Source organism: Canis lupus, chromosome 4, assembly GCF_011100685.1.
Source record: "Canis lupus familiaris isolate Mischka breed German Shepherd chromosome 4, alternate assembly UU_Cfam_GSD_1.0, whole genome shotgun sequence".
In the NCBI taxonomy this organism is placed as follows: domain Eukaryota; kingdom Metazoa; phylum Chordata; class Mammalia; order Carnivora; family Canidae; genus Canis; species Canis lupus.
Window position 1 is genome coordinate 72,571,003 of NC_049225.1, and position 17,893 is coordinate 72,588,895.

The 17,893-nt window shown below is 32.0% G+C and overlaps 1 protein-coding gene across 3 annotated transcripts in view; it reads right to left on the reverse strand.

The window, feature by feature from the left end:
- NIPBL (NIPBL cohesin loading factor) overlaps nt 1-17,893 on the reverse strand; it is a 197,659-nt gene that overhangs the window by 77,137 nt on the left and 102,629 nt on the right. For 2 of the 3 annotated variants that reach the window (XM_038535300.1, XM_038535301.1), the window contains exons 9-10: nt 16,966-17,592; nt 9,248-10,873 (exon numbers count right to left, since the gene is read on the reverse strand). In XM_038535300.1, coding sequence (XP_038391228.1) covers nt 9,248-10,873; nt 16,966-17,592 — 2,253 coding nt within the window. The remainder of the gene's footprint in view (nt 1-9,247; nt 10,874-16,965; nt 17,593-17,893) is intronic. The other variant, XM_038535302.1, reaches the window with a different exon arrangement.

The window sequence follows — 17,893 nt, forward strand, 5'->3', positions numbered from 1 at the left end:
AGTGCCCCCCACCCTTGCCAGTGTAGTCATTATAGTTACAGTCTGTACATTTGAGGTCATTGAAACTGGTTTATTTAATGAAGACAAAAACCAAGGAGTTGGATTATAGCAATTGACAAACACTATTACAAAAGAAGCAAGCAGAAGATTCTAAGAAAAATCTGGTTTTAAGCACCACAATTTTGATATTGACACTGGTACTACAAAGATTTCATCAATGTGCGCCTATTATGTTACTATGAGGGAGAACTATAAAAAGAAACAGGGATCAAATGATTCTTTCTTTGATATGTACGCACAGGGAGAAAATAAATAGTGCAAGCATTACCTAACTTTGTATCTCAATTAGCTATTAAAAGAAAACAAACTAAGCTCAAATTTTTTTTTAAGCTCAAATTTAATAAAAGAAAGGAGATACTAAATACTAAAGCAGAAATAAATTAGACTAAAAATAGAAAAGATCAATGAAACTATGAGCTGACTTTTTGAAAAGATAAACAAAACAGACAAACCATTAGCTATACTTACCAAGATAAAAAGGAAGAGAACTTAAAAAATAAGTAACATCATAAACAAAAGAAGAGACATCAAAATGGATACCATACAAATACAAAAGTCCCTAAAAATATATATATTTATATTTCTAGAAACATATAACCCACTAAGATTGACTCATGAAGAAATAGGAAATCTGAATAGATTATTAGGAGATTGGATTAGTAATCAAAATCCTCCCAAATAAAGAGAAGCCTAGGACCAGACAACTTCTCTGGTGAATTTTAACAAACATTTAAAGAATTAATACTAATTCTTTTCAAACACTTCCAAAAACAGAAGAGGAGGAAAGGAGAGAACACTTCCAAACCAGTACTACCCTAATGACAAAACCAGAAAAGGGCACTGCAAGACATGAATACAGGCCAAGGGACACTCAATCGGTTAAGTGTCTGACTCTTGATCTCAGCTCAGGTCTTGATCTCAGGGTCGTGAGTTCAAGTACCACATTAAAAAAAAAATTTAGGCTAACCCTCTTGTACTTGTGATAAACGTAGATTCAAAGTCCTCAACTAAATACTAGCAAACAGAATTCAACAACACATTAAAATAATCAGGATTATACACCATGGTCAAGTGGGATTTATTGCAGAATGTTTCAAAATCTGCCACTCAATGTGATACACATTAACAAAATGAATGATAAAAATCATATGATCATCCTAATACAGAAAAGCATTTTACAAAATTCAAAATCCATTCATGATAAAAAAAAATCTCTCAACAAACTACATACGGAGGGAATGAACATTAATATACTAAAGGCTATATATAAGCCCACAGCTAATATCATACTGAATGGTGAAAAGCTTTCCAAGATAAGGAACGAGATAGATGCCCAATCTCACCACTTTTATTCAACATAGTACTGGAATTTGTTAATAAATTTCTATGCTCGTGGATTAAAAAAGAATTAATGTGGTTAAAATGTCCACACTCCCCAAAACCATCCACACATTTAATGCAATCCCTATCAAAATTCTAATACTTTTTATAGAAAAAGAACAAACTACCCTAAAATTTGTACAGAATCACAAAACAGTCAAATAGGCAAAGCAAGCTTAAGAAAGAAGACTAAACCTTGGGGCACCATGCTTCCTGATCTTAAACTATATTGCAAAGAGCTCTAATAATCAAAACAGTAAAATACTGGCATAAAAACACATATATTAAAAGAACAGAGAGGTCAGCCCAGGTGGCTCAGCGGTTTAGCGCCGCCTTCAGCCTGGGCGTGATCCTGGAGACCCAGGATTGAGTTCCATGTCGGGCTTCCCTGAATGGAGCTTGCTTCTCCCTCTGCCTGTGTCTCTACCTCTACCTCCCACCCCCCTCTGTCACTCATGAATAAATAAATAATTTTTTTTTTAAATAAAGGAACAGAGAGCCCAGAAATAAATTCATGCACATATGGTTAATTAATTTACAAAAGAGTAGCCAAGAATATTCAATGAAGAAAGGACATTCATTTTAATAAATGGTGCTGGAAAAACTGGACAGCCACATGCAAAAGAATGAAACTGGACCACTATCTCACATTATATATAAAAATCAACTCAAAGTGAATTAAAGACTTGAATGTATGATCTGAAACCACAAAACTTCTAGAAGAAAACAGGTGGTAAGCTCCTGGACACTGGTCTTTGCAATGGTATTTTGGATTTGCTATCAAAGCAAAGACAACAAAAGCAAAAATAAACAAATGGGACTACATCAAACTGAAAAGCGTCTACACAACAAAGAAAACCACTGACAAAGTGAAGAGGCAACTTACTGAATGGGAGAAAATAAGTGCAAATCATATATCTGATCAGGAGTTAGTATCTAAAATCTATAAAGAACTTACAACTCAACAGCAAAACAAAATAACAATCTGATTTAAAAGTGAGCAGAGGATCCGAATAGACATTTTTCCAAAGATAACATACACATTTATGAAAAGGTCCTCAACATTACTAAGCATCAGGTAATGCAAATCAAAACCATAAGGAGATATACCTGTTAGAATAGCAAAAAGAAAATAAATAACACATGTTGGTGTTCTTTATGGAGAAAATGTAACCTTGTGCATTGTTGTTGGGAATGTAAATCAGTGTAGCTACTATGAAAAACAGTATAGAGGTTTCTCAAAAAACTGAAAATAGAACTACCATATGATCTAGCAATACCCATGTCTGGGTAGATATCCAAAGGAAATGAAATCACTATCTCAAAGAGATATGCTCCAAAACTTGCCCCACCCATGATCACTGAAGTATTATTTACAATAGCGAAGACATGGAAACAACTTGTTTAGTCTATTGACAAACCAATAAAGAAATGTGTTATATATGTGCACGTGCACACACTCGAATATTATTTACCCATAAAAATGAAGGAAATCATATAATTTGCAATAACATAGATGTACTCTGAGGGCCCTGTGCTAAGAGATGGAAGTCAGACAGTAAAAGACAAATACTGTATGATCTCATTTATATGTGTAATCTAAAAAAACAAAACAAAACAAACAAAAAAAAACGACTCACAGAAACAGAGAACAAATTGGTGGTAGACAGAGACTGGGGTGGGAGGTGAGTGGTGGGTGAAATGGGTACAGGTCAAAAGGCACAAACTACCAGTTAGAAGAAAAGTAATTTCTGGAGATGTAATGTATACTATGGTGACTATAGTTAAACAATACTATACTGATATTTGAAAAAGTTGTTAAGATAGTAAATCTTAAAAGTATTCATCACAAGAAAAAATAAAACCGTGAAGTGATGAATGCTAACTAAATTTACTATAGTAATCATTTTGCAATTTATACATATATCAAATCATGGTACACTTTAATAAAATGTTATATTTTAAATATATTTCAAAAAATAAAAAAGAAATGGTGGTAGCAATGTCTTCAAATATACTGTAAATATAAAGTATATACACATAAAAAGATTTTCCAAAATTACTCTCTTCATTAGATATTCAATAAAAATGGCATAATGGCATTTCTTCATATAAAAAGATTAGAATTTGGCTCTTACTAGAAGATTGATTTTGGTCCTCATAACTGAATAAGGTAGGAAGAAAACTGGTTTCTCCATCTTGAAAGTGAATGAACCAAGGCTTTGAAAGGCCAGGATTTATTCAAAATTCTGATACCAGTGCTCTTTGTACTATCATTTATAATGGAGTTAAGAGAATTTTCAATTTCCAACATCAGAAGCTAGAGAAGGCTAGTTTTTTTTGTAGGTAGAGGAGGGGATCTGGATTTAAAAATCCACATTAAAAAAAAATAAAAAATAAAAAAAAATAAAATAAAATAAAAATCCACATTAAAAAAAAATCCACATTATATTGTATTATACAGTATATCATAGATAGTGTGTTATATACTATTACTCTATGATTCTAACATAATGAATTCTCTAATTCTAAAAATAAAAGTTATTGAAACCCTCCTCTACAAGGGGCTGATATAAATATTAAGATAATGATGCCTACCTGATATTATCATACTAAATTATACTATGTACTACTACATTAGACATACAGTTGACCTTGAATAACATGGTCATGACCTACACAAGTCCACTTATACACAGATTTTTTCTAATACAGTATACTATAAATTTATTTTCCCTTCCTTATGATTTTAATAATGTTTTCTCTAGCTTACTCTATTATAAGATTACAGTATATAATACATATGAATACAAAATATATGTTAATCAATTGTTTCTGTTATCAGTGAGTTCTGGTCAATAGGCTGTTGGTATGTTAAGTTTTAGCAGTCAAAAGTTTTACATGGATTTTCAAGCGCATGGGGGCCAGCGACCCTAACATCCATGTTGTTAGAAGGTCAATTATACATTAGACTATATAATAATATTAACTTATTACTACAATAATATATTACAATTTAATATACTATGACATACTATACTATCATCTTTCAAGTAGGTATTTGTTATCTTAGCACAGGTCTCAGGCTCTTGGAGGATTTCAGTAACATTTTTTAGAGTAAGAGGGAATTCAGTATGTTAGAGTACTGATTGTTTCTTCAAAAAATAGGAGGTTCTTTCACAATTATTTACCCTCAACCATATTTTTATAAAATATTTCTAACATATCGGAAAACCTTATAGAAGCTATGTCTTTGAGCTGGCTTGAGAAATGGAAAGAAAAAGATAAAAAACACCTCTAGTAAATTTTAATACATTTAATTTTTATGAAAAAATTATATTTAATCTCTTTAAATCAGGAGCAATTATTAAGCAAAATGTGAACTAAAAATTTTCTATGAACAGAAATCATGGACAAAAGTTTTCAAAATACTGCTATAAAAATCACACCCAACAACAGTTAGGTATATATTATGCCTTCTGTAATAAATATTCTCCAAATGTTTTCTAAAGATACCATTGATAATAAGGTCTTTGCAGAAACTGAAAATTTTGGTTTATTGAAAAGGAATTATAAAACTGTTCAAATGAATCAAAATAAATTTCTACTGCAGCACTATTAAAGATTCTGAATATTACTTTACTAAGAATTCCTCAATTTAGAAATTCATCAACTATGCCAAAAATTCACTCTGAGACAGTAGTTTCTCTCAAACTTACAGAAGCCTAGAATCTCAAACACAATCCAACTAGATTGTTCAATGCCACCTAAAAGGCAGCCAATTAATGTACTTTTGTGATCAATACTGAGTAGTGTAACTGGTAGTAGTAACTGAGGCAAAATAACTGCCCCAAATGTGACTGCAACCATTACCTAATCAAATGAACACTAGATTTTAAACACTCTTGACTATCTGAGCTGCTACATTAGTACACATTCCCATAAAAACCATTTTCAGTAATGGTTTAACTGTTTAAAGGCCATGATCTCAAACAGGGATGGTATGGGATATTTCTGAAAAGTACTGAGTACAAATGACGTAAAGCAATAAACTTGTCGAAAGGAAGTAGGTGGAGGCAAAACAAATTATTTCCTTGCATATAAAAGTAAAATATTGTGAGACACTCTGGAATTGTTAATAACCAAAATCAAATTGTTAAGGCTTGTAATTACTGATACTAAGCTGTTAACAATATGTAACATGCCAGTCTTAAAGACTGCCTAACTTTATATTATTTTAATTGGAGATATATTGTACATTAGGGTATATTAGGATAATATTCGGAATAAAATATTTTAATAAAGGTTATTTTTGACATTTAATATACTGAAGTATATTATAATAGAAGATCTTTTAGAAATTTAAAAGGTTTTACAAAGATTATGTTGGTTCTCCATATCCATCCCCTGCTTGAAGAGGAAGAAACAAGGTGATGGTAAGAAGACAGAAGATGATAGAAGCATCATGAGAGTAGAAGTGATACTGAACCAATCTATAATAGCTATAGAGCAAAATAAAGGGAAAGGGTAATTAGACATAAGTAAGAGTAAGTCTCCTTGGGATCTACTCAACAAAAAGTAGGTAGTTGACAGGGTAAAAAGAGTTATTACAAAGTTTAGGGAACAGAATGCTGAAAATTATCTAGCTCTTGAGCTAGGGTCTATTGGTGGGAACATAAAAGATGAATACACAATTTTAATCTGCACACAAAGCCTTTTCTGAAACATGATGGCAATAGAGTCATTCAACAGTTATTAAATAAGCTCTAATTATGTACTAGGTATTATGCTAGGTACGAGGGATATACACAGATCCCCACAGAAATCAATTAAAATATAACTATGCCATTTTACATATAATATGTTTACACAGATGACAAAAATAAGCAATACATATTAGGAGTCATAAATCTATATCCCTATCATTCTAAATTTATCGGCTTAAAGCATACTCAAGGAATTTTAAACTACCCTAAAGAATGAATATTTTAAATATGGACATCAGGTAAAATATTTTAAAAGATGGAATTTCATGGCTCTTCCAAAAAGGAAAATATACCAAAAACTTTGGCCACGGATCCCTGGGTGGTGCAGCAGTTTGGCGCCTGCCTTTGGCCCACGGCGCGATCCTGGAGACCCGGGATCGAATCCCACATCGGGCTCCCGGTGCATGGAGCCTGCTTCTCCCTCTGCCTATGTCTCTGCCTCTCTCTCTCTCTCTGTGACTATCTTAATTAATTAATTAATTAATTAAAAAAAACGTTGGCCTGAGAAATCAACCACAAAAGTATCACAACAACATTCAATCTAATTCCTTTACTCAGAAAAAAAAACCAATATGTCAGAATATGTGATTTTCTATAACTCTCCAAAAGAAAATTCCAAAGTAATGTGTATTACACAAAGGACCAATAATTCTCAACCGTGCTTCCCATTCATGTAATTTTAAAAATCCACTAGTGTGTAACTCTGCTATTGCTAACTTAGTAGCAGAGGTCTAAAACAAAACCAAAATTAGGATATTAAAAAGTAACAGATATGAATTCTAAGGTATAAATAAAACCAAATGATATCTACATGGGATCTTGAAATAAATCTAGGCATTAAAATAATATTTTTTGATGAAAAGGTCCACTTAAGTATAATTGCAGATTTAGCAATATAGGTGTGTATATATACGTACCTGCACATGTATACACACACACACACACCCTACTCTAACAGGCAGACACACCCAGAAAGCCTACTTAGTAACATGAACATATCAAGTATACACATTTGTGTTAAAGGTACATTTACGAGAAACATGGATTAGTATTAAGAAGTTTACATTCACAGGCAATGAAAAAACCATGGAAAGAGTACAGCAGTTACTATTAGGAGTACTGTGTTAGGAGCTATATTCATTTCTTGATGCTCAGTTGTAAAGATTCTTTGTTAGGACAGAGCTTAGAAAGCAAGGCTAGCATAAGCTGACAGAGGGCAGGGGAGAAAAAGATGGTCCAGATCAAGGGACAAGAGGGTACCACTTTCCATCTTTCCATCTAACTCTTCTAAAATTGTATACCTATACTCTTTAGTTTACACTGTATATAAGCCACTCCCAAACTTCCAGTAAAAAATTTTAAAAACAATCTTTATCTAAAAGAAAACAATTCTAGCGTTGGCCACTACATTCTAACAACTTCTTTTACATAAACAAGTAATTCTGAAGAGATACATTCAAGTTAATTAATAAAGACTAAAGTCTTAATTTTTTGTTAAGTCTGACAGCTATAATTTAAAATCTGAAAGTTTTACAAAAAAGTACAAATGTTAGTGACAAAGACAATCTTTTTTCATTTTTAAAACAAAACCAAATAGTGAAAAACTAAATATTTGATAAAGACCAAGTAATAATAAAAAAAGACGGATTATGACAAGTCACTTCTCTGAATACACAATTCTTAGTAAGTGACACTATGTTCTAATTGGGCTTTCTTATAGACAAGATACAACATTTTACAAAAATAATAACCATTACACCTTTTGGATCTCCTAATACACCACAGTACTATGTAATACAACTTTTTGTGATGATGTAAATGTTCTCTAGCTGTGTTAATAAGGGAGCCACTTGTCACATGTGGCTATTGAGGATATGAATTCTTAATTTTATTTAAACAAATTTCCATTTAAATAGCTAAAGAGGCTAGTGACTATCCTATGGAACAGCATAATTCAAGAGCTTATTTTTTTTTCAAGAGCTTATTTATAAGTAAATATAAATCTAAGTTATAAATAAATATAAATCTAAGTTCTTAATGAATCTCTTTCACAGAATGAGAACTTAAAAACCTCTATTGCTTTAAAATCGGTATCTTCATGTATTTATATCACATGGGCTACATAGGTCTTGGCACACACCATCATCAAATTTTATACATATATATATATGTAAATTATATATACGTGTGTATACATGTAGATACACTTAGATATTTTAAAAGCAATATACAAAGGAACACAAAACTAGATTTTCTGCAAACTGCCACTGTATTTTCAACACTTAAGACTTTCTTTTTCCTGAAATAATTCTACTCAAGTAACCAAAGAATTTAACTCAGCAACCATATAACAAAAACAAAAAAACCCAGCCCCAAACCTCACCAACTAGTGATTTAACCTGATTAAAGAGGTTGACTATTCCTTAAGACAAAAAGGGCAAAACTATGCATTTTTAAAATAAATTATCTGTAACTGACCACCTCTCCCACAAAAAGGGAAATAACCTTTCTATAATTTCTAAATTTTATAAATTTAAACTATGCATCAACAATTAACTCAGAGATAGGTATGTAAGAAAACAGCACTATGAGACACAATATTCTTAAGAGCTTATAACATTGATTTTTGTTTACGATATAGCTTTAGAGATGTTAGAAATTAAAATTCAATTTACTACCTCCTTGTAGAATGAAATATCTCTATAGTCTAAATAGCTTTTTAGAAAGTTGTTACATTTATCCATTCTAATCATTCATTTGATTAATGAGCAACTTTCAAAAATACCTGAAATAACTAAACAACAAAAGAACTTATCTCTGTGTACCAAAGTAAAAATCATGATTATAGTGAGTAGTTCAAGTAGGGGTAGAAGACAAAGAATTTTCAAACAACTTTTTATTTATATTGCTGAAAACAATTCACTGTTTTATATAAATGTTGTATTTTCCTGTAGCAGTGTTTTAACTTTTATAAATTTCAATTTTTTAAATCCTTAGTAACCCTAAAACTCAAATAAAAACTGAGTTAGAAGTATTCTTACCTTTATTTGACTTTGATGGTTTATTCTTGATAGGTTTAAGGGAACTTCTTGATTTATCTTCTCTATCTTTAATAAGTTTCTGAACATCATCCAAAGACAGTTTTTGTAGGACAACTACAGGCTTAGCTCCTTTATTTAGATCTTCAACTAATCCCATTTTTTCTACTTTGTCTTTCTGCTCTCCTTTCATTTCCATTTTCTTTGTCTCCTGAGTAATATTACCATCTTTATCCCTCTTGATTTTTGGAATGACAAAATTTTTCAATGCACCAGACCTGCCCCCCAACAAGTAACTTGGAAATTCTGCCTTATTGTCAGGATGCGTTTTATTACTGTCTACTTTACTCTTATTACCCTCTGTCCTTTTGTCATCTTTACTGTTTGGTGATTTAAAACCAGGCTTATCAGGTCTTGATTTATTTGAATCTCCTTGTTTAACACGAGGACTGTCAGGCCTTGATTTTTGCTCCCCAGAAGATGGTCTTTCCCTTGAGTCCCCTGATTCATGTCTATGTTTTCTTTCTAGTTTATCAGGTTTTGAACCATCAGATTTAATGCCATGTTCATTTCTATTAGAGGATCTCAATGTTTCTGGTCTTCGAACCCTAGACTGATCCCCCCGATGTCGCTCTGATTCACTCCTGTCATCTGATTTTTGTTTACTATCATGGTCGCGTCTTAATGACTCAGAAATAGATCGCCCATCAGGTCTCTGCTTTAAGGCTTCAGCTCGTTCTGATTTTAACCGAGGTGAATCAGATTTAATATCCTGTTTATGTTTAGACACTTCAGGTTTTTTCTCTGTTGATGGCTTTCCAGAATCCCTCCTATTTTCATGTCTATGTTTTGGTGTTTCAGGCCGACCTTCATTTTTTTGCTTTGGAGTTTCAGGTCGGCCCTCACCTTTCTGCTTTGGAGTTTCAGGTCGTCCATCACTCTTCTGTTTTGGGGTTTCAGGGCGCCCATCACTCTTTTGTTTTGGAGTTTCAGGTCGGCTTTCACCCTTTTGCTTTGGAGTTTCGGGTCTTGCCTTTGTTGTTTCTGATTTGCCATTATTTTGTTTGTTGTCATTTGGTTTTATGTCAGACAGTTTATTTTCATTCTGTTTAGGTTCGACTGTGGTGCTCTCATTTTGTTTGGATTCATTTGTTCTGCTCTCATTCTGTTTAGGTTCTTCTGTTTGTGTCTCAATTTTAGTTTCTAACTTACTTTCACTTGATTTTGTCTCCACCAATCTGTTTTCATTTGGTTTAGATTCTGCCAATCTACTTTCATTTTGTTTCGTTTCACTCTTTGAAAGCTCAGAATCAGACTTTTTTTTAGGAGTCTCAGGATGGTTTTCTGGTGTAGCTTTAAGATTTCCAATAATATCTTCCTGAAGAACAGAAATAGGTGCATCATTACATTGTTTGATTTCTTCAGGCTTTTTTATGGAGTCTGAATCCTGAGTTATAGAAGCCTGAGAGTCCACTCTTCCTGCCTGATGAAGATCAATGCTAACCATTAATGCTGGCCTTGACCCATTTCCCGTAGAACCCGTCTCCTGAGAAGCTGGTCTATTACCTCCTGTAGCACCCCCAGCCTCCTGTGGGTAAGAATCTTGTTTTCTTTTTTTCAAAGGCTTATCTGAAATTTAAAGATAAATATTCAGTATCAGTAATAGACATATATTCTTATTTTATTAAAAGCCATATGGACTTTGATATTTAATCCACAATGTTTTTTTAAAATGTGGTGAATGCAAATGTCAATATGCATGTATAAAATAGCAGGCATGAATCACATAATATTTTTAAACCAAGGTTTAAGGAAATATTCATGCTTGCTGTACCTCAATAAATACTAGCGACTATAGTAACAAGAATTTAACAGCATATATGTTGAGTATATAAATAAGCCCAAGAGTATAAAATAAATAGAACTTATCATACATTAAATACAAACATATATTTATGTTTGTATATGTAAATGATAAACCGAATTCTTCACATAAGAATAAGGTAACCAGTTATAAATCACATGTTCTCATTTAAGATCATTTTAACCATCAAACCAAAGACTAAGTGCACCACATCTGCTAAGATACAAAATAGGAAACATAAGCTTTTACAACATGTAAGACATATATGGAGAAGGATAAAACCCAAAAGAAAATAGAAATCACGCCACTGACAAAAGGTAAATGAGGAGACTAAGGGGAAAAAAAAACCCAGTTTAATAGTTTGTCATTAACCTCTGATCCTAGATTCAAATTCTTCAAGGTATCAACAGCACAAATGGAATTTAAAAGCTAATACACAATTAGAAGTATATTTAAAATAAGGAAACATCAATATTATAAGTATAAAAGTGAGATGCATATAAGGACTTTTTAGATAAATCCTGTCTTAAAAGCCACTTCTACTTAAGAGAAATGCTTTGGTTTTTCAATGCTATGTTCTAAAGATCTATATCTTGGCCTCAGTAAGAAATAATTTATGGTAAACTGAAATGTAAAGACAAAAATACACACAAACACAAATCTACCACCACAATAAAATGTCAAAGTATTTTTAAGTCATGTATTTCTGTGCATGATTCCACTTGACTCAAGAGGCTGCTAGGTCATTTTCTATAAATTGAATCTCTAGTTAGTTCTTGGGAATAGTTATATTATAGCTTAAAGTTCTGTCTGCTTTTAATATTTACTTGCTGAATTGCCTGGCTTTGTTTTGATGGGCATTTTAAATCATTTTCATAGGAGAATCTCTAGATTCCCTTATGAAATTCATTAATGTGATATATCATTTAAGAAAAACAAGGTTAAAAGTCAAAATGACCACTGAAAAATAACATCTTATTGTTAGAAAACCAAGTTAGAAAAAACAAAAACCCTTAATGGTAACTGCTTTTATACACCAAAGTTCCATCATTTTGTTTTAAAGTGAGAAGCAGCAGTCCATTCCAGCTTAAAATCTAGTAAAATCTTTTACTAAAATTTAACTCAAATATTTGCTAGTAATTTTTTGCAGACATAGGTCATTCTGGTTCTTAGTTATTCAGAAGTCAAGTTTACTGTCATATATGTTCCATTTGTAAAATACATGATATTAATAAAGTATCTTACCACCTACTTTTCCCAGTTAAAACTACCCTGGCAAGAACTTATATGAAACTTTCTGCCTCGATACTTAAGAAAGCACTCAGAATATTAATTTATGTTTCCTTAATTTTATTTTGTAATGTTTTGCCACGCAAAATAATCTTCATATCTTGCCATAGGGCACACCAAATAATTATTATCTCATAAATGGGATGCTTTATCACCTTATACCCTTTAGACTTTAGGACTAGAATCTAGAAATTGAAATAGTATAATCTAGTTGAAGATTTTTATATTTTTCAATGAAACATGCTGTGAAAGTCATTAAAATGGTAACTTAAACACACTTAAAAACCATAATGACATCATAGATCTCAGGCAACTTGAAGATTTCTCTCAAGAAATCTGTGGCTCATTCTTTTATTAATATGAACAATCAGTCTTTCTTCTGAACATTAACATTAAAATATCTTGAAGGCTAAATTTTAAAGGATTACAAAATACCCAAGAGTTTATGTATCATTAACCTCATTTCAATTCTCGTTTATCATTAAAATGGAAATTTAGCATAGTTTAACTTCAAAAAAATTGTTATGTTTGATTTAGTTATTTTAAACTATAGATGCTATGATTATTTATAATAAAAATGTATGAAAGCATTTGCACATGAGTAATATACTAAGATTGGGAAAGATCTTGTAATTTTTTCCATTATGCACAATATATTGCTAAATACAAAATTTTATTTTTTCAACTATTGAAAAGTACGTCACCTCTTCTGTAAAACTGGGAAAAATTCCATTACTGCTGCAAGGATTCTTGAATATGTTAAGAGCACGCAGGTCTGATTCACTTGATCTGATTCAGTTCCACCATGAACTTATTCCTGTAAAGTGGCTCTGAATCTGCACATCACTTTTGTCTATCCACTTTTGTTATCAGTCTTCATTACATCATAACCTTCACCTAATGATGGAAGGCCATCTCTATAAAGATTAGTTTCAATATCTGGGACACTGATTATCTTTAAGCGCTCTTCAGCATTGGGTATCACAAGTTTAGCTATCAGAATGCATACAGTCTTGAAGAAAATGCATATAGAAAGATACCATCATTTCAAAACCAACAATATTTGTCATCTAAGATGCTGATATGTAAATAAGATCCAGCCGTTAGAGAAATTCTGAACTTGAGTATGCTTATAGGAAAACACTACATCACTTGTTTAAATCTACAAGTGATAACTGAAAACACTTAGAACAACACAGTTATACACATAGTAGCCAATTATGAAAAATGAAAACATCCCACCCCTAAACTGTAGTATAAACTAAGTGGCTAACTGTCCTATTTCCATCTAGTCTCCTATATCAAATGACAATAGATCATTTATGTTTTATAAGGGTTATAGTGTAAGAATACTGTAAAATTATAAAAGACATTAGTAGCTAGGCTAGGCCATTCCTCATACTTACTAGCTTGGAAAGTGGACCTTGGGAAAAGATGAAATAGGCAAAGATGACAAAGAAACCCCCTCTTTGACAAAAGAAAGCAGGAATTTTCAGCACATGGAGGATATTAATGTCTACAATAGGTCATCCCGGAAGCATAGATGAACAGCCTTTAAAATTAATTTATGTAATTAGACACCGAAAATATGAGCAAAAGATTGAGCAAAAAGGTCCTTTAAGAATATTATAAAATAGTAGGTTACAGAGAGTTAACCTATCAGTGTATATAAAACTATCCAAAGAAGGGAGAACAGGCCAAGGGACATAAATATGTAGCAGCCAGAAAAGTGTCCTCTATGTGTGGAACAGAGATACGTTACGTCCTGCCACAGCCTAGGTAAAATATTTCTTAAGAGTACTCTATCCCTTTTCTTGAACTCCATTTGATCAAACAACCATGTGTGTTAAACTTTCTAATCTTATTTACAAGGCATAGTTTTTTTCATTTCTGGTATATTGAAAGGAATGCTTCTCTCATTACAAATGAATATAATGGGAAACAAGATCAGAACCTAGAACAGAACTCTCAGTAAAATAAGTAGTCTTTTTTGTTCCTTACCACCATCAATACAATAGTTACAAAGTTCTCAGTGCCATACCGTAGAATGCAGTAAATATCAATTTCACAATTTAGGCCTAAAATGCAGTGGTAACTAGTAATAAACGCATTTCAAAGAAATATTTCATTTCTCAAGGGCTGACTATAAAATTACCACTTCAGAAAATGTTGTGTTTACTTATGATCCTACCTACAGTCTTAGAGCAACATACCAGACCCTTAATCTTTCCAAAATCTCAAGATAACTGCTTATGTATAAAACACTATCCCATCACACAGTGCAGAAACTGAATACAAAATGAGGTTCAAATCACAGGTATTAGGTGGCACCTAAATTCCAATAAAGCCACAAAATAATGGAAGACACCAAATAATGGGAGCATGGCTTTCAGCAAACAAGTCAGAAATGACAGCACTAGTATGAGGTTGGCAAAATCAACATACCCAATTTAGGAAAATACACATACTAACTCATCTAAAACAAACTACAAATTAGGTAGTTTCAACGAATATCCATTGCTTTAATCGTTATAGCACCAGATACCTCTGTAGGTCAACTTACAGAGTTCAAAATTGTAAGTCCTTTCTGCTCACTCAACTCTTCAATTAACCTTTGTTATGGCCACACTATCATAGATTACAGAGAAAACTGATTAAATAATTAAAAGTAAAATATACATTACAAATTTCTGAATGAACAGTATGCTGTTTGCTGAATTTATTTTACCTCACAAAAGTTAGTAGTCTAAAATAAGTTTGCTATTATACAATTAGCTGTATTTACTATCCTTATTTTCACTCAGGTTTTAAAACTTCAACAAACTGATACAATAAAAGTTCAGGAAAATTTAAAAAAAAAAGAAAGAAAAGAAAAGAAAAGAAAAGAAAAGAAAAGAAAAGAAAAGAAAAGAAAAGAAAAGAAAAGAAAAAGAAAGAAAGAAAGAAAGAGAAAAAGAGAGAAGAAAGAAAGGAAAAGTTCATTATTTCTTGTTTCTGTTCCTATTATTAATAAATAGTTTAAAGAATTAAGCTCCTTTTTGAGAACATAATTTCCCAAAACAGATGAAAACATCATGTAAAAATTCAGTTATCAAAGCAACTAATATTTATCAGTCAAGAAACTACAATTTTATGTTTCTTGCATAAACTGTCATAGAATTCAGGGATTTGGGATTAATACTATCAAGAGAAGTTAAATAATGCTGCTTTCTTCATTTGCCAGGCATATACTTTTACAAGAGGTTAGAGGAGGAGATACATTTTGGAATTCATATAGTTATTATTTCCTGAACTCCACATTACCAAACCAAAGAATAAACAACGCTGTATATAATCCTTAACATCAATAGTTTGGCAGTTAAAAAAAAAAATTCAGTTCCCTAGCTAATAAAATAAACACTTCTGACAGTCTCTTTTGCACCAATCTGTGATCTAGGCACTTAGCAAACATCAAAGTACAACAATTACTAAATAATGTCTGTTTTTTCAGTAATGTTAAAAAGACCCATCATGATAGGAAATACAAATCTCCAGCATGTTTCTTAGCCTAGAAACACAATTATCTACAAATGATCCTATCACATAATTAACAAGATCATATATAAAAAGGAGTTCTATCCAACATTAAGAAGTTTCATTTTAAAAAGGAAATATAATTACTATATATCAACCCAGAATTTTGACTATAAAATTAAAGCATAAAGTATGCTTTGGTTTGGGTAGTCAAATGTGTATATGAATCTGTTAAGACATCAAATCCGTAAAATCCATAAATTACATAATTTCAATCACAGATTCATCAATCTATCAAAATTTTCAAGAGTTTTATATATAGTATACACCAAATAATCAAGAATTTAATAGGGACTTACTTTTGATTACAAATTTTTATAAAGCACAAAAAAAGCCCATAAATTCATAGAATGGATGTCTTGAAAGTACACCCTACTCATACTCATCCTACTTAAAACTCAGCACTACTCAGATAAAAGGGAACACTTTAATCACCAACAAAAGATCCTTGAGGCTTAAGGTTTGCTACTTAATATTAATTTAAAATTCTTTCTGTAATTTTTTTTACTAAAAAACCAAACAAACCCAAGTTTTATTATTAAGAGATGGTAGGACTGGAAACAAAGTGAAAAATCTAACTAAATAAACATACACACAAACTTTTCTTAAATGTACTGATTCAAATAATTCTAGAGTGGTTACCCTTGTTTTGACAGAAATAAGGTGAAGATGCAAAACTATACTAACATAACTTCTGGAAAATAAATGTGATAGAAACACTAATGTTCATTTTAGCAGACAAGCACAGGTAATAACACTTGATAAGAGGTGACAGACCAGTGATACATAACTACCAAATCTCAAATAGTTGTTTCAGATTTAAAAAATGAAATCAACTTCTGTGGTATGAGCATTAGCATGAAAAATATAACTGAGAGACATAATGAATTCCAAAATATAATAATAATAAAAAGGAGTAACTAAAAAAGCCTTTTTTACAGTATAATTACATATTTGCCCAGAGTATGAAGGGATAGTAATGAGATTATTTTACCTTTGTCTTGAACTTCTTTTGAAAAGCGCTCCCTTTCAATAGCTGATTCTCTCTCTATTCGCTCAATTTCAGCTAATGCATCCAATTCCACTTCATCATATATAGGTCCCTGTTGTGATACCTGCTGCTGATTCTGTACCACAGAAGTCTGGGGCTGTTTTGTAGCAATTGAAGTGTTCTGTTGTAAAACAGGCACTTGATTTGCTGGAAGGAATGCTGTTTGTTCTTGCTGCGACAAACACTGAGCAGCATTTAGTGGGCGGTTTACATCCTGTGGAGTAATGGGTGTTTTTGAAGTCTGTCCTGGGTACTGCACATTAAAAGGAATATCATTTTCTGAAACATTGCTATTTTCCATACCAGAAAGCATATCCTCTTGCTGGTCCATGTCTGAAGACCTTACACGAGAAAGTCTTAATGTAAGTTTAGTAGAGTCCTTGGATGGAGAACTAATGATATCATACATTGCAGCTTTCTCACTCTGGTCTTTTTCATCCTTGCCTAATTTCATCTTCTTTTGCTTCTTTTGTTTTCTTTCTGGAGAATCTAGCAAGATGTCTGGTGGAACATCTCGAGGTGATGAACAAGGTAGAGGCTGAGACTGAAGGATTAAAGGTGGTCTTGATCCTGGAAAAGCAATTCAACAGGAATGAACAACTGTGCTAGTTTTATATTTTCTTACACTGTGATAGAAACATTAAACAAGTGCAATATAGGAACGCTAGAAAAAATACCAGGAAATTATCCAATTTGGCAACTTATTTACAAAATACAAAAAGCAAGCCTAAGAGCTTGTCCCCTATGGTATTTTAGCTTCCTCACAGATGATCCAGGTTTAAGTTGAAGTATGAATATTCCATCTTCCAGACCAGTATTATGGTATTTCTATTTTTGTTCCTATAAAATATACTTAGTTTGAAAACAGCAA